At 48.0% G+C, this 25,099-nt stretch overlaps 1 protein-coding gene and 2 pseudogenes across 1 annotated transcript; 1 reads left to right on the top strand and 2 right to left on the bottom strand.

Moving 5' to 3' along the window:
• LOC115830935 (40S ribosomal protein S26-like) lies at window positions 1-24,051 on the top strand. The gene is made up of 2 exons (XM_030796835.1): window positions 1-2,051; window positions 23,595-24,051. The coding sequence occupies exon 2, from the start codon at window positions 23,621-23,623 to the stop codon at window positions 23,918-23,920; it is 300 nt and encodes a 99-aa protein (XP_030652695.1). The 5' UTR covers window positions 1-2,051; window positions 23,595-23,620; the 3' UTR covers window positions 23,921-24,051.
• On the bottom strand, window positions 5,674-6,061 carry LOC100582781 (annotated as a pseudogene).
• On the bottom strand, window positions 15,404-17,174 carry LOC115830934 (annotated as a pseudogene).
• Window positions 24,052-25,099: the final 1,048 nt, after the last annotated feature.

Genomic DNA, 25,099 nt, shown 5'->3' on the forward strand with positions numbered 1-25,099 from the left:
AAAATGAAAATGAAAATTTTAAAATTATAATTTTGTACAATCACTTTGCAAAATAATTTGGCATTATGCAGTACACTTAAAGATATACACATCCTCTCTTGAGAATATATTACCCTGGAGAAACAGTTGCACCAATGCACAAGTAGACAAAATAATGCTCATAGCAACACTAATGTTTATAGCAGCAGTATGACTCACTAAAAATTGGGGAGAAAAAGCAGATGTCCATACAGTCAAATGTAAAAACCAACTTTGATATATTCATGGTTTGGTTTGTTTTTGTAGAGACAGGTTCTCCCTATGTTACTCAAGCTGGTCTCGAACTACTGGACCCAAGTGATCCTCCCACCTCGGCCTCTCAAAGTTCTGGGATTACAGGTGTGAGCTGCCACGCCTGGCCCATCTTCATGTTTAATCAGATACAAAAGACCAGTGAAAATTATTTAATACAGCTCACACAATTATGGTAGTCAATTGCAGAATATATTGGCAGAGACCAAATCACAAAATGGTACACTGCTACATATTTCCATTATATAAAATTCAAAACAGGCAAGTTCATAACATATTGTTTAGAGATGCATACATAATTGGTTGAACTGACATGAAGCATGAGAAAAAGATGCATAAACTTCATGTTAAGTGTTAGGGGAATGGGATGGGAGAGGAGCACAGGGCGCTTTAAAAGTAATGAAAGTTTTGTTGTTGTTGCTTTTGAGACAAGGTCTTGCTCTGTCACCCAAGCTGGAGTGCAGTCGCGTGATCATGGCTCACTGCAGACTCAGCCTCCCAAGCTGAAGTGATCCTCCTGTCTCAGCCTCTTGAGTAGCTGGGACCACAGATGTGCACCACCGTGCCCAGCTAATTTTCGTATTTTTCACAGAAATGGGGTTTCCCCCAAATCGCTCAGGCTGGTCTCGAACTCCTGGGCTCAAGTGATCTGCTCACTTCCACCTCCCAAAGTGCTGGGATTACAGGCATGAGCCACCGCACCCAGCCATCTTTAACAAAAGTTTATCAGGTGAGGCCTGTAATGATCAACACAATGGCTCAGTTCCTTCACTGAATACCCTCTTATTTTCATGATTCTTGCCCTCTTTTGTTATCTTGCACCATTTGAATTATCTTCCTTGTTGTAATGGGTGTGACATTATCTGCAAGTGCAGGCAGTATTGAATTGTGTATATAACGATGGAACCAAACTCCCTAATGAGATGTCCCTTACCAGGCTATGATTGATAATGTAATTAAAGGAACCCCACCACCAATGGCACCATATATGACTTAGTGATTGAGACGGTAGGAGAATGTAAAAAAGGCAACTTCAAATCTTTTATCCTAGCTGCCTTGTATGGGATTTCAAAAAAATTTTTGTTTTTGTTTTGAGATGGAGTCTCACTCTGTCGCCCAGGCTGGAGTGCAGTGGCACAATCTCAGCTCACTGCAACCTCTGCCTCCCGGGTTCAAGCGATTCTCCTGCCTCAGCCTCCTGAGTAGCTGGGATTACAGGCACATGCCACCACAACCCACTACTTTTTGTATTTTTAGTAGAGAAGGTGTTTTGCCATGTTGGTCAGGCTGGTCACGAACTCCTGGCCTCAAGTGATATGCCCACCTTGGCCTCTCAAACTGTTGGGATTACAGGTGTGAGCCCGAGTCCAGTAAAAAAAAAAAAGAAAAAGAAACCTTTTTTAATAGAGACAAGGTCTCACTGTGTTGCCCAAGCTGGTTCTGAGCTTCTGGCCTTAAGCAATTCTCCTTACTCAGCTTCCCAAAGAGCTGGGATTATAGGTGTGAGCTACCATGTCCAGCTGGATTGTAAAATTCTTTTTTTAAAAAAAGACAGATTACATGGTGCAGCCACTTTTAAACAACAGTCTGGCAATTTTTCAAAAAGTTAAACTTAGAGTTACCATTTGAAGCCAGGCGTGGCTGCTGACGCCTGTAATCCCAACACTGGGAGGCTGAGGTGGGAGGATCGCTTGAGCCCAGGAGTTCAAGACCAGCCTGGCCAACTTGGTAAAACCCTGTCTCTACTAAAAAATAAAAATGAAAAAATTAGCTGGGCATGGTGGTGGGCACCTGTAATCCCAGCTACTCAGGAGGCTGAGGCAGGAGAATCACTTGAACCTGGGAGGCAGAGGTTGCAGTGAGCTGAGATTGCGCCACTGCCCTCCAGCCTGGGCAACAGAGTGAGACTCTGGGAAAAAAAAAAACAAAAAACAAAAAACCTGTCTGGAAAACAGTTAACCCCATCTCATAAATAAACGAACAAGTTCTAAGACATATGGCTTTATTTAAAAAAATAAAAAGTTACTGGCCACGTGTGGTGGCTCACGCCTGTAATCCCAACACTTTGGGAGCCCAAGGTGGGCGGGATCACTTGAGGTCAGGAGTTTGAGACCAGCCTTGCCAACATGGCGAAACCCCGTCTCTACTAAAAATACAAAAATTTAACCGGGTTTGGTGGCCGGTGCCTGTAATCCCAGCTGCTTGGGAGGCTGAGATGAGTGGCTTGAACCCAGCAAGCAGAGGTTGCAAGTGAGCCGAGATCATGCCACTGCACTTCAGCCTGGGCGACAGAGCCAGACCTTGTCGCCCCCCCCCAAAAAAGTTACCATTTGACCTCACAATTCCACTCCTGGAGATCCAAGAGAATTGCAAACAAAAGTTCCAAACAAAAAGTTGTACAGGAGTGTTCATAGCAGCATCATAATAGCCAAAAAGTGGAAGCAACTCAAACGTTCATCAACTGATTAATGGAAAAACAAAATGTAGCAAATTCACACAGCAGAATGGCATTCAGCCATGAAAAGGAATGAAGAAATAATGCATACTACAGCATAGATGAATGTTGAACACATTATGCCAAGTGAAAGAAGCCAGTCACAAAAGGCCCTGTATTGGATGATTGCATGTCTATGAAATGTCCAGAATAGACACATCTATGAAACAGAAAGCAGATTAGTGGTTGGGTTGCCTAGAGTGGGTGAGAGGCAATTGGGAGGTGGTAATAGCCAGGCAGTTTCTTTTGGGAGTGATGAAAATATTAAAAAACAGGCCGTTGCGCAGTGGCTCATGCCTGTAATCCCACTACTTTGCGAGGCTGAGGCTGGTGGATCACTTGAGGTCAGGAATTTGACACCAACCTGGCCAACATGGTGAAACTCCATCTGTATTAAAAATACAAAAAATAGCCAGGCGTTGTAGTGCACGCCTGTAATCCCAGTTACTCGAGAGGCTGAGGCACGAGAATCGCTTGAACCCGGGAGGCGGAGGTTGCAATGAGCCAAGATCATGCCATTGCACTCCAGCCTGGGCGACAGAGCAAGACTCTGTCTCAAGAAAAAAAAAATTATGATGATGGTTGCCCAATTCTGTGATTAAACTAAAAACCACTGAAGTGTACACTTTTAATTGAGTTAATTGTATGTATGTTAATTAGATCTAAACAAAACTTTTTTTTTTAAGGTTAAGGCTTTACAAAAGAAAGAAAACCAAAACAAGAAAAGGAATAAAAATATGGGCTCTAATCATGTGGAAATCTTTAGACAGTTAATTTTTAAATGGCATGAAAAAGAAGGAAATTGACAAAGAGCCAACAAAACCTTGAGATAATTTTCTAGGAATCTGGGGTTCCCACCGTGAAGTCTCCTCAAACTCCTTAGCATATACAGTTCTGAGGCTTAGAGAAGTTTCAGAAAGAAAATTCTTCCAATGAACCTACAGCATTGAATGCCAAAATACCCACGTTTGTTTGTTTTTTTATTTATTCATTTTGAGACATGGTCTTGTTCTGTTGCCCAGGCTGGAGTGCAGTGGCACAATCATAGCTCAGTGCAGCCTCAACCTGTCAGGTTCAAGCAGTCCTCCTGTCTCAGCCTCCCAAGTAGCTGGGACTACAGATGCGTGCCACAACTTCCAGCTAATGTCTTTATTTTATGCTTTGTAGAAACAGTGTCCGTTGCCTAGGCTGGTCTGAAACTCCCAGGCTCAAGCAATCCTCCCACCTCAGCCTCCCAAAGTGCTGGGATTACAGGTGTGAGCCATTGCATCCAGCCCTCATTTTTAATATTAAGTCAGTAGTCCCTTGTCCCATACTTGCAGATTTTTCTGTAACATTGAGATGGTTTCAAAATTAAAAAATAAGGCAGAGCATGGTGGCTCACGCCTGTAATCTCAGCACTTTGGGAAGGTGAGGCTGGAGGATCACTTGAGGTCAAGAGTTCGAGACCAGCCTGGCCAACATGGTGAAACCCTATCTCTACTACAAATTCAAAAATGAGCCAGACATGGTGGCGGGCACCTATAATCCCAGCTACTTGGGAGGCTAAGGCAGGAGAATCGCTTGAACCCGGGAGGCGGAGGTTGCAGTGAGCCGAGATCAGGCCACTGCACTCCAGCCTGAGTGGTAGAGTGAAACACCATCTAAAATAATAATAATAATAATAATAAAATAAAAAATTAAGTGACATTCCTTATCAAAAAAAGAATCAATATGGTAATAGAGAAAGAAGATCGACAAGAAGGACTGAACCTCTTGATCCAGCTCCCAGTGGGGTTCCTGAGGCCTTTCACAAACGTGTGTGGGAAATGGTCAAGATTGAGAAGAAACTCTTTCAAGTTTGCCGTGACAGGAACACAGTGGAGAGTATTGCCTAGGCCTACTAATGAGCTCCTTAAGGGCCACAGAATTGATTCAGGGCTGTTTTGGGGAAGCCACTGTGAAAAAGATCAAAGGTAAAGTCTGGTTCAAAGTTGGAATGTGTCAGTTTTTAAAATGTATAATATATATTGTGACAGTGTCTCCTTTACCTGAATGCTAATAAGGGTATGGATAATAACGTCTGAATGGAAATTTCTTTCCCTGCTGAGTAAAACGAAATAAGGAATGACATGTACATCTTTCTCCAATTGGACATACAAAAATGAGAGCCTTTACCATTACCCAAGCCAATTCACATAGTACGTCTGAAACCATATCAGAGACCTGGGCCAGGCACAGTGGTTCACGCATGTAATCCTGCGCTTTGGGAGGCCAAGGAGGGAGGGTCACTTGAGGCCAGGAGTTCAAGACCAGCCTGGGTAACATGGCAAAACCCCATCTCTACAAAAAATACAAAAATTAGCCGGGTGTAGTGGTGGGCACCTGTAATCCCAGCTACTTGAAGAGCTGAAGTGAGGCTGGGCATGCTGGCTCACGCCTGTAATCCCAGCACTTTGGGAGGCTGAGGCGGGCAGATCATGAGGTCAGGAGTCTGAGACCAGCCTGACCAACATGGTGAAACCCTGTCTCTATTAAAAATACAAAACTTAGCCAGGCATGGTGGTGCACGCCTGTAATCCCAGCTATTCAGGAGGCTGAGGCAGGAGAATTGCTTGAACCTGGGAGGTGGAGGTTGCAGTGAGCCGAGATTGTGACATTTTACTCCAGCCGGGGAGACAGAGCGAGACTCTGTCTCAAAAACTAAAAGAACTGAAAGGGAGGACTGCTTGAGCCTAGGGAGGTTGAGACTGCACTGAACCATGACCGCACCACTGCACTCAAGCCTGAGTGACAGAGTGGGACCCTGTCTCTTAAAAAAAAAAAAAAAAAAAAAAAAGAGACCTGAAGAGCAACAAGAAATTGTTTCCCTAATTAAGGAAATTTTTTTGGCAATTTTATAACTTTATATGATGTATTTGACAATCAGCGATTAGTTCTCATCCACAACGTAGATTTTTGAAAGTAGTAACAGGTACATAGGTAACCAAAGTATACAGCTTATTTGGTGAATCTTCAGCCTCATTCTGTTTTCTGGACAACCACACACAGATACGGTATGGGATATTCCTTTGGCCCAGACAGCTTTGTTGAGCCTGGTATCAATGTGCACATCTGGAGTTCCCATCTCCTTCATGGCATATTTCTGAATTTCTTTGAATGCCCGAGGGCACACTTCTTGAAGCCCACTTCATGGATGCGCTTGTGAATGTTGATGGTGTATTCTCGGGTCACCACCTCGTTGATGGCAGAATGGCCCTTTTTCTTCTCACCACCCTTCTTTGCAGGAGCCATTCTGCCGGGTCTCATTAACGAAATATTAATGCAGGTATATTACGAATAAAATGTATATACAAATAGTATGCACAACCTCACTGTATGACACCCTGGTGTGGCCAGTGTGAGAGGCTGACAGATCATAGAGACTCACAGTAGACTATAGGGGATTCAACCAAACAGCAACCCCAAGTAGCCTCAGAAGCCCGGAATATGGTGCAGACTATGCAACTTACACAGCAAACTGAAAGTGACTGGTATTCCACAGCTGATCTGGCTAGTCAATTTTGCTCCATGTCAGTTGCTAGAGAGCCAATAATAATTTGCATTTATGTGCAATAGTCTACAATATACATGTACTGTATCTCTTGAAAGATATTTGAACTCTCTTGCATACTGTCACAAGCTGGTAAGGTGAGATGTAGAGCTAATATAAGTGGCCATTATTCTAGTATGCTATATTGATGATAATGATTATCTGTGAGATTATGGGTTAAGCTGAAAGCAATCTTATTTATTTATTTATTTAGAGATGGAGTCTCACTATGTTGCCCAGGCTGATGTCAAACTCCTGGGCTCAAGTGATTTTCTCGCCTCAGCCTCCCAAAGTGCTGGGATTATAAGCATGAGTCACCTCACTCAGCCTAAAACAACCTTATTAAGCTCATAATCAGATTAGGGATGGTTAATGAATTGCAAAAATCCAAGACCCACACAGACTGAAATTCGGGAAGAATAACATGGCTTTCAATGACCTATGACCTACCACATGCAGACAACTTGGAATTCATCGTCACTCCCCACCCCTCAGAGTAAACAAGAAGCTAAATGCCGCCGGGCGCGGTGGCTCACACTTGTAATCCCAGCACTTTGGGAGGCCGAGGCGGGCGGATCACGAGGTCAGGAGATAGAGACCACGGTGAAACCCCGTCTCTACTAAAAATACAAAAAAAAAATTAGCCGGCCGTAGTGGCGGGCGCCTGTAGTCCCAGCTACTCGGAGAGGCTGAGGCAGGAGAATGGCGTGAACCTGGGAGGCGGAGCTTGCAGTGAGCCGAGATTGCGCCACTGCACTCCAGCCTGGGTGACAGAGCGAGACTCCGTCTCAAAAAAAAAAAAAAAAAAAAAAAAAGAAGCTAAATGCCTAGTGGGCCTATGTAGCTTTTGGAGACTCATATTCCTTACTTGGCCTCAGTATATAAAATCATCCAGAAAAGGGATCATCTTTGATTGGCTGGAACAATAACACACCTTCTTAGGTCTGCAGAAAATTGTAGCCCAAAGTATTCTATTAAAATATGATCCCACCACTAAAATAACATGAGAAGTGTTGGCCACCCACACTTAACGGCAGCTGATTCTCTAGCAAAAGCCTATAGCTGCTTGCTGGGCATGATGACTCATGCCTGTAATCCCAACAACTTGGGAGGCTGAGATGAGAGGATTGTTTGAGGCTAGGAGTTTGAGACAAGCCTAGGCAACAGAGCGAGACCCCATCTTGAAGAAAATAAGAAAATTAAGGAAATAAAAAAATTTAGCCAGGCGTGGTAGCACATGTCTGTGGTCCTACTACTCAGAAGGCTGAGGCAGGAGGATCCCACTTGAGGCAACCAGGAGGTTGAGGCTGCAGTGAGCCATGACTGCCTCATTCCACTCCAGCCTGGGCAACAGAGGGAGGCCCTGTCTCTAAAAAATAAATAAACATTGGCCAGGTGCAGCGGCTCACGCCTGTAATCCCAGCCCTTTGGGAGGCCGAGGCAGGCAGATAACTTGAGGTCAGGAGTTCGAAACCAGCCTGGCCAGCATGGTGAAACCCTATCTCTACTAAAAATACAAAAAATTAGCTAGGTATGGTGGCATGCATCTGTAATCTCAGCTACTTGGGAGGCTGAGGCAAGAGAATCGCTTGAACCCAGGAGACAACGGTTGCAGTGAGCCGAGATCATGCCACTGCACTCCAACCTGGGTGACAGAGTCAGTCTCAAATAAATGGATAAACAAACAAACATTGGCCAGATGTTGTGACTCATGCCTGTCATCCCAGCATTTTGGGAGGCCAAAGCGGGAAGATCACCTGAGGTCAGGAGTTTTCTACCAGCCTGGCCAACATGGTGGAACCCTATCTCTAACAAAATACGGAAGTTAGGTGGGCATGGTGGTGCACGCCTGTAATCTCAGCTACTCAGAAGACTGAGGCATGAGAATCGCTTGAACCCAGGAGACGGAGGTTGCAGTGAGCCAAGATCATGCCACTGCACTCCAGCTGAGGTGACAGAGTGAGACTCTGTCTCAAAAAAAAAATGAAAAAATTTTAAAAAAATAAATATATTCAGGAACAAATAGCTTCTCTTCCTAGGACTTACTCTAGAGATGTCCAGGGACCTGCCTGCTGCTATTGCCATATGTACCCCTCTATTCAACCAATTGCCAGAGGATTCCAGGCAACTGGCTGGCCCACAGATGACAGTTTCAGAATCACAGGCCATAGATCAACATAGAGAGCTGCTACCTGAGTCCAGGAGACTGGCAAACACAAGCTGACCCAGGGACTATATTCAGCCCAGTAATTGACGAACTGGACACAGATAAAGGACCATTGGTTAGCTGTAAACTGACTTTTGTCAGTGGACTTGCAATGTGGCTTAAGTGGGTTCTTATATTACTGGAGAATACAATGCATCCCCGTGTGGACTACTGCTCTTGGGAAACCTCCATGGGAATTTAAAAGGCAAGTGAGACCAGGTGCAGTGGCTCATGCCTATAGTCCCAGCACTTTGAGAGGCCAAGATGGGAGGATTGCTTGAGGCCAGGAGTTGGAGACAAGCCTGGGCAACATAGCAGGACCCCATCTCTACAAAATTAAAAAAAAAAAAAAATTAGCCAGGTATAGTCGCACACGCCTGTGGTCCCAGCTACTTGGGGAGCTGAGGGAGGAGAATCGCTTGAGTCCAGGAGGTTGAGGCTGCAGTGAGCTATGAGCACACCACTGCACTCCAGCCTGGGGAACAGAACAAAACCCTGTCTCTGAAAATATATATAAAATAAATAAAATAAAAGGCAAATCAAAGCAGGGCATGTCAATGCTCACCAAAAGAAGCCTTATGCCAGGGTCTGAAGGTGGCCAGAATCAACAAGTGAATACCTAGTTTATTTTTTTATGAGATGGAGTCTCACTCTGTCACTTAGGCTGGAGTGCAGTCGAGTGATCTTGGCTCACTGCAACCTCCGCCTCCTGGGTTCAAGTGATTCTCCTGGCTCAGCCTCCTGAATAGTTGGGATTGCAGGCATGCACCACCACATCCTGCTAATTTTTGTATTTTAGTAGAGACAAGGTTTCATCATGTTGGCCAGGCTGGTCTCAAACTCCTTACCTCAAGGGACCTACCTGCCTTGGCCTCCCAAAGTATGGGATTACAGGCATGATCCACTGCACCTGGCCCCTTAGTTCATTTTATTTATTTATTTATTTTTGAGACAGGGTCTTGCTCTGTTGCCCAGGCTGGAGTGCAGTAGCACCATCACAGCTCACTGCATCTTTGACCTTCCAAATTCAAGTAGATCCTCCCATCTCAGACTCCCGAGTAGCTGGGACCACAGGCATATGCCACCACACCCAGCTAATTTTTTTTTTTTGGTAGAGACGGCGTCTCCCTATGTTGCCCAGGCTGGTCTCAAACTCCTGGCCTCAAGCAATTCTACTGCCTCAGCTTCCCAAAGTACTGGGATTACAGGCTTGAGCCACTGCACCTGCCCTACTTCAATCTCATAAAGTAGCAATGTGGGTCCATAAAATGAGTGGGCCTGGGACACTCGTGCCATGAAGTTAGCAGCTGAGCACCATGTAGTACCTTCCCTGCAGAAGTTCAAATGGTTACTAAACATTGCTCTGTTTACCAACAGAAAAGGTTATGTTTGCAGTTAGCTCTGGGAGTATTTCCTTGGGAAGAAGTCCAACCCACAGCTGGCAAGTGGATGATACTGGCCCTTTACCCATTTTTCCAAGAGAAATTAAATGGACATTGACAGGTCTGCATGCATACTCTGAGTTTGGCTTTGTTTTTATTTTTTAATTATTTTTAGTTTTTACAGGCAGGGTATCACCTGTTGCCCAGGCAGGAGTACAGAGGTCCAATCACAGCTCACTGCAGCCTCAACTTCAGAGGCTCAGGCGATCCTCCCACTTCAGCCTCTTGAGTAGCTGGCACTACAGGTGCAGCCACCAAGCCTGGCTAATTTTTTAATTTTTTTGTAGAAATGGGGTCTCACTATATTTGTTGCCCAGGCTGATCTCAAATTCCTGGGCTCAAGTGATCCTCCTGCCTCAGCTTCCCAAAGTGCTGGGATTACAGGCATGAGTGATCACACCTTGTCTGTTTGGCTTTGAACAGCCATATTGGTTTGGCACTCTCAGTTACATTTTCCCAGATCAAGACACTCAATCCACAGCCCATGCCAAGAAACAATGAGCAAAGAACCAGCACATTCGATGGACTTATCACATTCCTTATCACTCTCAAACTCTCAGGTTAATAGAAATTTTAAATGGGCAATTAAAACACTGTCATGTCTGTAATCCTAGCACTTTGGGAGGCCGAGGTCAGGAGATCAAGACCATCCTGGCCAACATGGTGAAACTCTGTCTCTAATAAAAATACAAGAGTTAGCTGGGCATGGTTGTGTGCACTTGTAATCCCAGCTACTTGGGAGGCAGAGGCAGGAGAATCGCTTGAACCAGGTTGTGGTGGGCAGATCGCTTGAGGCCAGGAGTTCCACATCAGCCTGAGCAATCTAGTGAGACCCCATATCTATAAAAAATTTAAAAATGAGCCAGAAGTGGTTCACAGTGGTTAAGTAGCTGTAGTCCCAGCTACTCAGGAGGCTGAAGGGGGAGGATCATTTGAACCCAGGATTGAAGGCTAGAGTGAGCTAGGATTGTGTCACTGCACTCCAGCCTGGGCAACAGAGGGAAACCCTGTCTCAAAAATAAAAAGAATAACTGAGGAGACGTGACAAAGGAGTGACACTCAGCCTACAACCACCTGGCATTTTGTTTAGAGAAAAACTAAGTGTAGGACTCCGGCCAAATTATTATGCTTTTGTGGTGGGAATTGGGGAAGGGAGGAGGGGTGTGATGGTTAATACTGAGTGTCAACTTGATTGAAGGATGCAAAGTATTGTTCTTGGGTATGTCTGTGAGGGTGTTGCCAAAGGAGATTAACATTCGAGTCAGTGGACTGGGAGAGGCAGACCCACCCTGAATCCAGGTGGGCACCATCTAATCAGCTGCCAGCGAGGCCAGAATAAAAAATAGACAGAAGAACGTGAAGAGATTAGACTGGCTTAGACTCTGAGCCTACATCTTTCTCCTGTGCTGGATGGTTCCTGCCTTCAAACACCGGACTCCAAGTTCTTCAGCTTTGGAACTCAAACCGGCTTCCTTGCTCCTCAGCTTGCAGATGGCCTATGATGGGAGCTTGTGATTGAGTGAGTTAATACCCCTTAATAAATTCATATATATATATATATTCTATTATTTCTGTCCCTTTAGAGGACTCTAATTCAGATTTTGGTACCAGAAGTGGGGTCCAGAACAGGAGAGGGCTCTGCAACAGGTCCAGTCCACTGTGCAAGCTGCTCTGCCACTTGGGCCATATGACCCAGTGGATCCAATGGTGCTTGAGGTGTCAGTGGCAGATAGGGATGGTGTTTGGAGCCTCTGGCAGACCCCCATAGGCCTCTAGGATTTTGGAGCAAGGCCCTGCCATCTTCTGCATATAACTACTCTCCTTTTGAGAGACGGCTCTTCGCTTGTTACTGGGCTTTGGTGGAAACTGAACATTTGAATATGGGTCATCAAGTCACCATAAGACCTGAACTACCTGTCATGAACTGGTTGTTTTCTGACCCACCTAGCCATAAAGTGGGTCGTGCACAGCAGCATTCCATCATCAGATGGTGGCGGTATATGTGTGATCAGGCTCCAGCTGGTCCTGAAGGCACAAGTAAGTTACATGAGGAAGTGGCTCAAATGCTCATGGTCTCCACTCCTGCCACCCTGTCTTCTCTTCCCCAGCCTGCACCAATGGCCTCATGGGGAGTTCCCTATGATCAGTTGACAGAGAAAGAAAAGACTATGGCTGGTTCACAGGTGGTTCTGCACAATACGCAGGCACCACCCAAAAATGGACAGCTGCAGCACTACAGCCCCTTTCTGAGACATCCCTTATGGACAGCAGTGAAGAAAAATCTTTCCAGTGGACAGAAATCCAAGCAGTGCACCTGGTTGTGCACTTTGCATGGAAGGAGAAATGGCCAGGTGTGCGATTATATACTGACTCAAGGGCTGTAGCCAATGGTTTGGCTCGACGGCCAGGGACTTGGAAGAAGCATGACTGGAAAACTGGTGACAAAGAAATTTGGGGAAGTATGTGGATGGACCTCTCTGAGTGGTCAGAAACAGTGAAGATATTTGTATCTCATGTGAGTGCTCACCAAAGGGTGACCTCAGCAGAGGAGGATTTTACTAATCAAGTGGATAGGGTGCCTCATTCTTTAGACACCACTCAGCCTCTTTCCCCAGTCACCTCTGCCATCGCCCAATGGGCCCATAAACAAAGTGGTCATGGTGGCAGGAATGGACTTTCTCAGCAACATGGACTTTCACTCACCAAGGCAGACCTGGCTACAGCCACTGCTGAGTGCCCAACACTGAGCCCTTGATATGGCATCTTTCCTTGGGTGATCACACAGCTAGATGGTGGCAGATTGATTATACTGGACCTCTTCCATCGTGGAAAGGGCAGAGGTTTGTCCTCCCTGGAATAGACACTCCAGATATGAATTTGCCTATCCTACATGTAATGCTTCTGCTAAGACTACCATCTTTGGATTCATGGAATGCCTTATCCACCATCATGGTATTCCACACAGCATTGCCTCTGACCAAGGCACTCACTTTATGGCTAAAGAAGTGTGACAGCAGGCTCATGCTCTTGGAATTCATTGATCCTACCATGTTCCCCATCATCCCAAAGCAGCTGGATTGATTGAATGGTGGAATGGCCTTTTGAAGTCACAATTACAATACCAACTAGGTGATAATACTCTGCGGGGCTGGGGCAAAATTCTCCAGAAGGCCATGTCTGCTCTGAATCAGCATCCAATATATGGTACTGTTTATCCCATAGCCAGGATTCACAGGTCCAGGAATCAAGGGGTGGAAGTGGAAGTGGCATCACTCACCGTCACCCCTAGTGATCCACTAGAAAACTTTGGCTTCCTGTTCCCACAACATTACATTCTGCTGGTCTAGAGGTCTTAGTTCTAGAGGGAAGAAAGCTGCCACCAGGACACACAACAACGATTCCATTAAACTGGAAGTTACGATTGCCACCTGGACACTTTGGGGTCCTGCCACTTTTAAGTCAACAGGCTAAGAAGGGAGTTACAACATTCTGGGATGATTGACCCGGACTATCAAGATGAAATCAGTCTACTACTCCACATGGAGGTAAGGAAGAATATGCATGGAATACAGGAGATCCTTTAGGGTGTCTCTTAATATTACCATGCCCTGTGATTAAGGTCAATGGGAAACTATAACAGCCCAACCCAGGCAGGACTACAAATGGCCCAGACCCTTCAGGAATGAAGGCTTGGGTCACTCCAGGAAAAAACCTGCTGAGATGCTTTCTGAAGGCAAAAAGAATACAGAATGGGTAGTAGAAGAAGGCAGTCATCAATACCAGCTATGACCATGTGACCAGCTGCAGAAACGGACTGTAATTGTCATGAGTATTTCCTCCTCTTGTTAAAAACATGTTTGTGCACATATATGCTTGTACTAAGAATATATTTCATTTTATTTCCTTTTTCTTTTATCGTGTGAATAAGATTTATTGACTTCATATAAGCATTTAAGTGTTAGCTTTATATAAGAGCATTTGGGTTCAGGATTGGTGTGTTTCCGGTTGTATGAAGAATACTTGTATTATCATCTTAGGCATAATTATTACCTTATTATTTGTCTTTATTTGAAGATTATGTACAATTTCAGAAGATGTGTATGGGTTAAATTTGACAAGGGGTGAACCTGTGATGGTTAATATTGACTGTCAACTTGATTGGATTGAAGGATGCAAAGTATTGTTCCTGGGTGTGTGTGTGAGGGTGCTGCCAAAGGAGATTAACATTTGAGTCAGGGGGCTGGGAAAGGCAGACCCGCCCTTAAACTAGGTGGGCACAATCTAATCAGCTGCCAGTGTGGCAAAAATAAAAATGAGGCAGAGGAACATAAAGAGGTGAGACCAGCTTAGCCTCCGAGCCTGCATCTTTCTCCCATGCTGGATAGTTCCTGCCCTAGAACATCGGACTCCAAGTTCTTCAAGTTTGGGACTCAGAATGGCTTCCTTGCTCCTCAGCTTGCAGACAGCCTATTGTGGAACCTTGTGATCCTGTGAGTTAATACTCCTTAAGAAACTCCCTTGTATATATACATCTAATAGTTCTGCTCCTTTAGAGAACTGTGACTAATACAAGGGGTGACGATAGAGGAATTTACGTTAGACTTTTATACTTTACCTCAATTTTCATTACCTTTTGCAGAAAAAATGTTTCACATAATAATCACATAATAATAATTTATTCAAATTTATTAAGGCAGGAGCTGGGCCTGGAGAGGTCAACTGAAGGAAATTTTGGGCCTAAGGAGGCTGCCAGGAGACAGGGGCTGGGCAAAAACAGGTTGTTGTTAAGGCAGGATTTGGGCTCATAGAGGCAGCCAGGAGGCAGGAACTGGATCTTTATAAAAGGGCCAATATAAGGCAGGAGCAGGGCTTGCAGAGTCCACCAGGAGGCAGGACCAGGGCACGAGAGAGGCTGACATGAGGCAGAAAGTTGCCCTTGGGAGGCCACCGTGAGGCAGGACTCTTGAAAGGAGGCAAAGCTGGGCCTGTAGTGACTGCTAAAAGGCAGGAACATGGTCTGGAAGGCCATGGTGAGGAAAGACTTGGGCCAAAAGAGGCCACTGGGAGGCAGGAGCTGGGCCTCAGGAGGCTGCCATAAAACAGGAGCTGGGACTTGGAAGGCAGACATGAAACAAAAGCTGGCCTTTGGAAGGCTGATGAAAGGCAGAAGCCGGGCCTGGTGAGGTTGACTTGAGAAAGTTTGGGGCCTGGAGAGATCCCTTGGAGGCAGGAGCCAAACTTGTGGATGCTGCTGGAAGGCAGGAGGTGGGCCTGGTGAGGTCAACATGAGGAAGTTCTAGGCCTGGAGAGACAAACGAGAGAAAGGAGCTGGGGGTAAAGAGGCTGTTGTGTAAGGCTTGAGCTAGGCCTGGAAAGGCGGCCTGGAGGCAGGGGCTGGGCCTGGAGAGGCGGCCTGGAGGCAGGAGCTGGGCCTGGAGATGCCAAATTGAGGAAGTTTTAGGCCTGCAGATGCCGTGAAGAGAAAGGGGCTGAGCCTGGAGAGATTGGTGAAGGCAGGAGCTGGGGCTAGAGAGGCCATTGGCAGGCAAAAGCTCGGTCTCTGGAGGCTGCAAAGAGATAGGAGCTGGGCCCAGTGAGGTTGACCTAAGGATGTTTTGGTCCTGCAAAGGCAAATGGGAGGCAGGGGATGGGCCTAAAGAGGCTGTTGAAAGGATGAAGCCAGGCCTGTAGAGGCCACCAGAAGGCAGGAGCTGGGCCTGAAAAGGCGAAATTAAGAAAGTTTTAGGCCTGTAAGGGCCCCGAAGAGGCAAGAGCTAGGCATGCATCAAGAGGCTGCTGTGAGGCAGAAGCTGGGCCACTAGAGGTTGCCCACAGGCAGGAGAATGGCTTGAAGATGTCACAGTGAAAATGAGCTGAGTCTAAAGAGGTCATTGTTAGGCAGAAGCTGACATCCTAGAGGACACTCAAGAGGTACAAGTTGGGCCTGGAGAGGTCGATTGGAAAAAACCATGGACTGAAAAAGAGCACCAAGGCAGAAGCTGGGCCTGGAGCGGCCACAGGAAGGCAGAAGGTGGGACCTGGAAGGCCGCCGTTAAACAGGAGCCGAGTTCAGGAAGGCAGCCATGAGGCAAAAGCTGAGGCTTTAAAGGCGACGTTGAGGCAGGGAGCTTCGGGCCGAGAGGCGCCGTCGGGGTGGGCGGGAGCTGGGCCCGGAGAGGCCACCGTGAGGCATCAGCTGGGCACAGAGGGGCCAACGTGAGGCAGGAGTTGGGCTTCTGGAGGCTGTCGGGAGGCCGGCACGAGCGTGGTCGGGGAAGGTCGTCGGGAGGCGAGTGCTGGGCCTGGAAAGGCCGCTGCGAGGCGAGGAAAGAGGCGGGCCTGGAGAGCTGGACCGGAGGAGGCTTCGGGCCTACGAAGGCCGCCGGGAGCTGGGCAGGAGCCGAGTCAAAGGAGGCTGTTTGGAGGCGGGAGTTGGGCCCGTGGGCGCAGCCATGTGCAAACAGCTGGGCCCGGAGAGGAGGCAGGGAGGCAGCAACTGGGCTGCGGGAGGCCGAATGGAGAAAGTTCTGGACCTGGAGAAGATGCCAGAAGGGAAAAGCTGAGCCTCAAGAGGCCGCGGCGAGGCACGAGCAGGGCCTCAGGAGGCCATCGGGACGCAGGAGCCGGGCCCGTGGAGGCTGCCAGGAGGCAGGAGCGCAGGGCCTGGGGAGGCCGCGGCGAGGCACGAGATGAGCCTCTTCAAGCCGGGAGCCAGGCCTGCCGAGGCTGCCGCAAGGCAGGCGGAGACGTGGCCTGGGGAGGCCCACTTGAGGCCACAGCTGGGCCAGCGGGAGAGGCCGCTGTCAGGCAGGAGCCAGGTCTCTCCGGGCCGCCGGGATGCTGAAGGTGGGCCTGGAAGGCTGACATAGGGAAGCCTGGGGCCTACAAAGGCTGCCAGGAGCTGGGCAGGAGCTGGGCCGAATGTGCTTGTCGTGAGGCAGGAGTTGGGCCGGTGGACGCGGCCAGGAGGGAGAGCCGGGGCCTGAAGAGGCCGACTGGAAACAGTTCTGGGCCTGGAGAGGAGGCCGAGGGCCAATAGGTGGGCCTGGAGAGGCCAACAGGCAGGAGCTGGGCCTCAGGTGGCCAGGCCCAGGCAAGATCCAGGCCCGCAGGGGCCAATGCAGGGCAGAGGCCGCACCATTCGGGGCTTACTCCTCGTAGGAGCTGGGCCTGGCGAGGCCGACTTCGGGAAGTTTTGGGCCTGCACAGGTCATCAGCGGGACGCAGGAGGGGCTGGGCCCAGAGGGGCCCGCGTTGAGGAAGGGAGTTTTGGGCCGGGAGGGCTGTTGGGTTGGGCGGGATCTGGGCCCGGAGAGGCCACCACGAGGCATGAGCTGGGCCCAGAGGGCCAGCATGAGGCAGGACCTGGGCTTCTGGAGGCTGCCGGGCGGCCGGCATGAGCATGGCCGGGGAAGGCCGACGGGGGGGCAAGAGCTGGGCCTAGAAAGGCCGTTGCGAGGCCAGGAAAGAGGCGGGCCTGGAAAGCTGGACCGGAGGAGAATTCGGGCCTACGAAGGCCACTGGGAGCTGGGCAGGAGCCGAGTCAAAGGAGGCTGTTTGGAGGCGGGAGCAGGGCCCGCGGACGCAGCCAGGAGAAAAGAGCTGGGGCCAGACAGGAGGCCGGGAGGCAGCAACTGGGCCGGGGGAGGCCGACTTGAGAAAGTTCTGGGCCTGCAGAGGCCACCAGAAGGGAAAAGCTGGGCCTCAAGAGGCCGCGGCGAGGCACGAGCCTGGCCTCAGGAGGCCATTGGGACGCAGGAGCCGGGCCCGCGGAGGCTGCCGGGAGGCAGGAGCGCCGGGCCTGGGGAGGCCACAGCGAGGCACGAGATGAGCCTCTTCAAGAGGCCCTCGGCAGGCGGGAGCCGGGCCTGCCAAGGCTGCTCCGAGGCAGGCGGAGATGTGGCCTGGGGAGGCCGACGTGAGGCCACAGCTGGACCGGGAGAGGCCGCTGTCAGGCAGGAGCTGGGTCTCTCCGGGCCGCTGGGAAGCAGAAGGTGGGCCTGGAAGGAATGACGTAGGGAAGCCTGGGGCCTACAAAGGCTGCCAGGAGTTGAGCAGGAGCTGGGCCGAACGTGGCTATTGCGGGGCAGGAGCTGGGCCGGCAGGCGCAGCTGGGAGGCAGAGCTGGGCCTAGAGAGGCAGGCTGGAAACAATTCTGGGCCTGGAGAGGACGGCGAGAGGCAAGAGCTGGGCCCGTGGAGGCTGCCAACAGGCAGAGCAGAAGCTTGGCATAAGGCGACCCTTCTGAGGCAAGAGCTGGGCCTGGCGGGGGTCCACTGTGAGGAGGCAGAGGCCGTGCGTCTACGGGCCTACAACAGGCAGGAGCTGGGCCTGGCGAGGCCGACTTCAGGATGCTTTGGGCCCGCACAGGCCATCGGCGGGGGCGGCCCACTTGAGAAAGCCTTGGGCCGGGAGACACCGTCGGGGCGGGCGGGAGCTGGGCCTAGAGAGGCCACCGTGAGGCGTCAGCTGGGCCTCGAGAGCCCAGTGTGAGGCAGGCGCTCAGCTTGTTGAGGCCACCGGGAGGCCGGCAGGAACATGGCCGGGGAACGCCACTGTGAGGCAAGAGCTGGGCCTGGGTAGGCCGCTGCGAGGCCAGAGGCGGGCCTGGAGAGCTGGACTGGAGCAGGCTTTGGGCCTATGAAGGCCGCCGGGAGCTGGACAGGAGCTGAGTCAAAGGAGGCTGTTCGGAGGCAGGAGCTGGGCCTGCAGGCACAGCCATGAGCAAAGAGCTGGGCCCGGTGAGGAGGCCGGGAGGCAGCAACCAAGCCGGGGGAGGCTGACTTGAGGAATTTCTGGGCCTGGAGATGCCGCCAGAAGGGAAAAGCTGGGCCTCAAGAGGCCGCAGCGAGGCACAAGCCGGGCCTAAAAAGGCCATCGGGATGCAGGAGCTGGGCCTGCAGAGGCTGCCAAAAAGCAGGAGCGTGGCCTGGGGAGGCCGCGGCGAGGCATGAGATGAGCCTCTTTATGAGGCCCTTGGCAGGGAGGAGCCGGGCTTGCCGAGGCTGCCGCAAGGCAAAGGGAAACGTGGCCTGGGGAGGCTGACATGAGGCCACAGCTGTGCCGGGAGAGGCCGTCGTCATGGCTCCGGCACTGGGGACCCTGCTCAAGTACATCCAAAAGGACCCTTCCCACACCAGTCTTCATAGTGGTCAAGTGCAGCAGCCACTTAGCTCCCAAGGCATGTGCCACAGCTGACATTTCATCACAATCAACAGTAAGTGGTAGCTTGAGTCATTGTGAGGTCACTTCCTGGATATCAACAGCATCCCATGTCCCACTGGCAAGGAGCTCAGCACGGCCCCTTGGATAACCAAACCAATGCCCAAATCCCATCTGTGTGGGTCTGTCTCCTGGGACCCTTCCTAGCATCAACTCTGCATTAGTCAGGGTCCAATCAGGAGACATAAACCACTCAAAAGTCCAAAGTCCTAAAATTTAATACAGAGAATTATTCATTATAATGGGAACAGCATAATGAGAGATTGGCTAGCACAAAGTAAAGAGAATTCTAGAGAATATAGGACTAGCCAAAGTCAGGCATGGTGGCTCATGCCAGCAATTTAAGAAGCCGAAGTAGGAGGATTGCTTGAGGCCAGGAGCTAGAGACCGGCCTGGGCAACACAGTGAGACCCTGTCTCTATCCAAAACAAGAAAAAAATTAGCTGGGTGTGGTGGTGCATACTCATAATCCCAGCTACTTGGGAAGCTGAAGTGGGAGGGTAGTTTGAGCCTGTGAGGTCAAGGCTGCAGTGAGTCATGATTATGGCACTATAGTCAAGCCTGGGTGACAGAGCAAGACCCTGTCTCAAAGAACAAAACAACAACAACTATTTACAGACAGAAGAGAAATAGGGTTAATAAGGTATAAGGAAAGATGTTGAAATGTGACAAATAATATGAGGGCTTTTATCCATTTAAAATTATCAAACGAAAAATAACTTATTAAATTATAATACCCTGTGCTGGCAAAGATGCAGTGAAATGGGCACTTCCTTATACAATGAGGGGTGTCTAAATTGTATATAAGCCTTTCAGGGTAAAGCTTCCAATTTTTTATTTATTTATTTTTTTTGAGATGGAGTTTCACTCTCATTGCCGAGGCTGGAGTGCAACGGTGTGATCTCGCGAGGTTCACTGCAACCTCCACCTCCCGGGTTCAAGCGATTCTCCTGCCTCAGCCTCTGAATAGCTGGGATCACATGTGTGTGCCACCACACCCAGCTAATTTTGTATTTTTAGTAGAGACAGGGTTTCTCCATGTTAGGCTGGTATTGCACTCCAGAACTCAGGTGATCCACCCACCTCAGCCTCCCAAAGTGTTGGGATTACAGGCGTGAGCCACCACGCCTGACCGGCAATTTTTTTTAATAATAGAGACACTGTCTCACCATACTGTCTCCTCCAAGTACTGGGGTCAAGCAATCCTCCTGCCTTCGCCTACCAAAGTGCTGGGATTATACCTGGGAGGCACCCAAAACCTTGTCAATTTACATCAAGGACAATGAGAATGTCCATTCACCATGACTCACAGTAACCTTTCTTCTGGAAATACCTTGGAAGACAACTGAACCTAAACAAAAAGTCATCTGCACAAACACAGTGAAAATCTGGGAGTAACTGAAGACAGAGTGGTTAAGCGAAATAAGAAACAGTTATAAGAAATTAAACTATCTATGGTATTTATAGGCACCTGGTAGAAGGTCAGTTAATGTTAGCTGCTACTTTTTCATTGTTTTGAGACAGGGTTACTCTGTCACTCAGGCTGGAGTGCAGAGGCCTGATCATGACTCACTGCAGTCTAAGCCTCCCTGGGCTCAAGTGATCCTCCCACCTCAGCCTCCCAAATAGCTGGGACTACAGGAACATGCCATCACACTAGGCTAATTCATGTATATTTCTGTAGGGATGGTGACTCCCTTGATTTCTGAGGCCTGTCTCAAACTCTTGGCCTCGAGCCATCCTCCTGCTTCAGCCTCCCAAAGTGTTGTGATTACCGGTGTGAGCCACCACACCTGATCAGCTGCTACTTTTATATTATACCACTAAATTCAAAATTATTTGTCATTAAAAATAAACATTTTCAAGGCTATGGAACAGTATGTGTCCTACAGCATAACTGTAAAAACATATACAGTCATCCCTCGGTATACAGAGAGGATTCGTTCCAGCCCCCCATCTCTGCATATACCAAAATCCATGCATACTCACGTTTCGCAGTCAGCCCTTTGGAACCCATGTACAGGAAAAGTCCAAATATTAGTTGGGCATTGTGGCAAGCACATACAGTCTCAGCCACTTGGGAGGCTGAGGTGGGAGGACTGCTTGAGCCTGAGAGGTCGAGGATGCAGTCAGCTGTGATAGCACTATCACACTCCAGCCTGGACAACAGAGCAAGACCCTGTCTCAGAAAAAAAAGAAAAGAAAAAAGGTTAGAAATTGTAATGATGTCTGTTGGGCAAAATTCCATATAAGCAAAGTATAAATTAATGAAGCAATTGGTGATAAATCACTACGATTGACTTTCTGGAGTTTCTGACAATAAAGGTAAGAAAAATTCAAAACAAAGAGACAGAGGGTAAAAAAACAAATTAGGGAAGGATTCTACCTGTTAAATATGACACTGGCCATGTTCATGCAGCAGGAGTATGTCACAATATGACATACCTTGGAGAGAAGTTAGCAGATGAGGAAGTTGACAAAAATGATGAGAGATGCTAAATACTGATAGCGATAGTCAAGTAAACCACGAAGAATTTCCATAACTGACATCAGCAAAGTGGGAATATTGTACAGTGTGTGTTGAAGTTCCTGTACAACATTGTTTATTTGCCTTCTGTTTGTAAGGAATGTATTTACTAAAAGTTCTTCTTGCTGTCAAAAGAATATGTGTAAGTCATTAGAACTTATTCTTCTGTTTTTCTACTTTTATCTTCCGGCCATCATCCCACAGCCTTAATTTGGAAATTTATTTTTAGGAAATCGAACAAGTGCTTGCTGTGGTGGCTCATACCTCTAGGATGGGAGGCAGGGGTGGAAGGGTCACTTGAGGCCAGGAGTTTGACACCAGCCTGGCCAACGAAGAGAGACGCCTGGCCAACGAAGAGAGACCCCATGTCTACCAAGCAATTTAAAGAATAGCCAGGTGTCATCATGTATAACTACAGTCCCAGCTACTAAGGAGGCTGAGGCAGGAGGAGCCTTAGCCTAGGAGTTCAAGGCTACGGTGAGCTGTGATTGCACCACTGTACTCCAGCCTGTGTTGCAGAGGAGACCCCATCTCCTAAAACAAAACAAACAAACAAACAAAGAAAGAAAGAAAGAAAGAAAGAAAGAAAGAAAGGAGGAGGGAGGGAGGGAGGGAGGGAGGGAAAGGAAGGAGGGAAAGGAAGGAGGGGAGGGAAGGAAAGAAAGGAAGGAAGGGAGGGAAGGAAAGAAAGGAAAGAAGAAAGGAAAGAAAAGGAAAGAAAAAGAAAGAAAATAGGTAAAGTAGCAAGTTGTATGTGGCTTACTCTGAATATGTCTAAACTACATGTTCTCAATCTTTTCGGGTCTAGCATATCTTCACATTTTTTAACTCTACTGAAGATCTCTTAAGACTTTTTCTTTATAGAAATAATTATGTTAAAATTAGAAAATAAGACAAAAATTTTAAAACATTCATTACATATTAATAATAAAACCATTTCATGTTGATATAATACAGGACAAATTTCTAAAATATATATTCATTACACATGAATAATAAAACCATTACAAGTTGACGTAAGTAATACTTTTTTTTTTTTTTTTTGAGAAACAGCCTCACTCTTTCACCCACGCTAGAGTGAAGGGGCACAATCTTGACTCACTGCAACCTCCACCACCTGGGTTCAAGCAATTCTCCTGGCTCAGCTTCCCAAGTAGCTGGGATTACAGGCGCCCAACACCATGCCTGGCTAATTTTTGTGTTTTTATAGTAGAGATGTGGTTTCACCATGTTGGCCAGGCTGGTCTCAAAATCCTGACCTCAGGTGATCACCTCGGTCTCCCAAAGTGCTGGGATTACAGGCGTGAGCCATTGTGCCCATGCTAATGTATATATTAATACATATGTACATATATATATATGTTTATACATATTTATATAAATCTAGATTTATATAAATATGTAAATATATTTATATATTATAGTTATATATTATATTTATATATTAAATAAATATATTTATATAAATCTAGATTTATATAAATATATATGTACACACATATATTTATATATATATACACACACATATATTTATATATATATATATATATTTTTTTTTTTTTTTTGAGACGGAGTCTCACTCTGTCTCCCAGGCTGGAGTGCAGTGGCACAATCTTGGCTCACTGCAAGCTCCATCTCCCAGGTTCACACCATTCTCCTGCCTCAGCCTCCCCAGCAGCTTGGACTACAGGTGCCCACTGCCACGCCTGGCTAATTTTTTTGTATTTTTAGTAGAGACAGGGTTTCACCGTGTTAGCCAGGATGGTCTAGATCTCCTGACCTCGTGATCCGCCCGCCTCGGCCTCCCAACAGATTCATGTATTTTTTAAAACACTGATTAGTCCTCTCTCCGGTCCGTGCCTCCAAAATGACAAAGAAAAGAAGGAACAATGGTCGTGCCAAAAAGGGCCGCGGCCACGTGCAGCCTATTCGCTGCACTAACTCTGCCCGATGCGTGCCCAAGGACAAGGCCATTAGGAAATTCGTCATTCGAAACATAGTGGAGGCCGCAGCAGTCAGGGACATTTCTGAAGCGAGCGTCTTCAATGCCTATGTGCTTCCCAAGCTGTATGTGAAGCTACGTTACCGTGTGAGTTGTGCAATTCACAGCAAAGTAGTCAGGAATCGATCTCGTGAAGCCCACAAGGACCGAACACCCCCACCCTGATTTGGACCTGCGGGTGCTGCCCCACGTCCCCCACCAAAGCCCATGTAAGGAGCTGAGTTCTTAAAGACTGAAGACAGACTATTCTCTGGAGAAAAATAAAATGGAAATTGTACTTAAAAAAAAAAAAAAAACACTGATTAGTCAGGCAACAATAATGGGGAGGGGTCTCCTCATTCCCAGCGATGCAAACCCCACTGCACGGCTCCAGGGTTGCAAGGGCTACAGAGCCAAAAGGCTCTAACTTATGATTTCATTACTTTATTTGTATTGTGAGACAGGGTCCTGCTCTGTCGCCCAGGCTGGAGAGCAGTTGTGCACTTATAGCTCACTGAAGCCTCGACCTTCTGAATTTAAGCCATCTTCCTGCCTCAGCTCCCCACTGGCTGGCACCACAGTTGAGTGCCACCATACCTGGCTATTTTTTTAATTTTTTGTAGAGTGAGGGGTCTTGCTATGTTGCCCAAGCTGGCCTCAAACACCTGACCTCAAGAGATCTGCCCATCTCAGCCGCCTGAGTAGCTGGGACTACAAGTACACATCACCATGCCTAGCTACATTTCATTTTATTAAATTTTGAAAAATATTTTTATTGAGAGGAGGTCTTGCTATGTTGCCCAGGCTGGTCTCGAACTACTGCCCTTAAAAGATACTCCCATCTCTGCCTCCCAAACAGCTGGGACTACAGGCATGAGCCACTGCACTGAGCCTGAAGAGATTTCTTTAATCTACTATCTCATACTTAATAGGACTGAGAAAGGCAGTAGTGTTTTTTAAAATTACTTAATAATTCAGTAATAATCTAACACAACCTTGACCCCTGCCTTCTCTCACACCCCACATCCAGTCTGTCAGAAAATACTGTTGACTGTCTTCAACATGTACTGAAGATCCCCACCCAGCAACTCCCTGGCCTCCTCCCCTACTTCTCTCCTCTGACCATCTCTCACCACCACCATGACCCTGGTCAGGACCACTATCATCTCCCGCCTGGATGTTGCCACAGCTTGGCCCCCATGCTTACCCAAATCTTCCCACAGTCTTTCTCAATGCAGCAGCCAGAGAATGCTTTTAAATCGGCAGACAGATCATGTCGCCTCTCTGCTCAGAACCGTCCTGAATTTCCCATCTAGCCCAGCAATAACCTCCCAGGGCTTACACGGTCTGTACTGATCCCTGCCC

This window comes from Nomascus leucogenys, chromosome 17 (assembly GCF_006542625.1).
Source record: "Nomascus leucogenys isolate Asia chromosome 17, Asia_NLE_v1, whole genome shotgun sequence".
NCBI lineage: Eukaryota > Metazoa > Chordata > Mammalia > Primates > Hylobatidae > Nomascus > Nomascus leucogenys.

Bases quoted from the DNA above. Each gene is read 5' to 3' on its own strand.
- LOC115830935 (XM_030796835.1), top strand. From the start codon at position 23,621: ATGACAAAGAAAAGAAGGAACAATGGTCGTGCCAAAAAGGGCCGCGGC.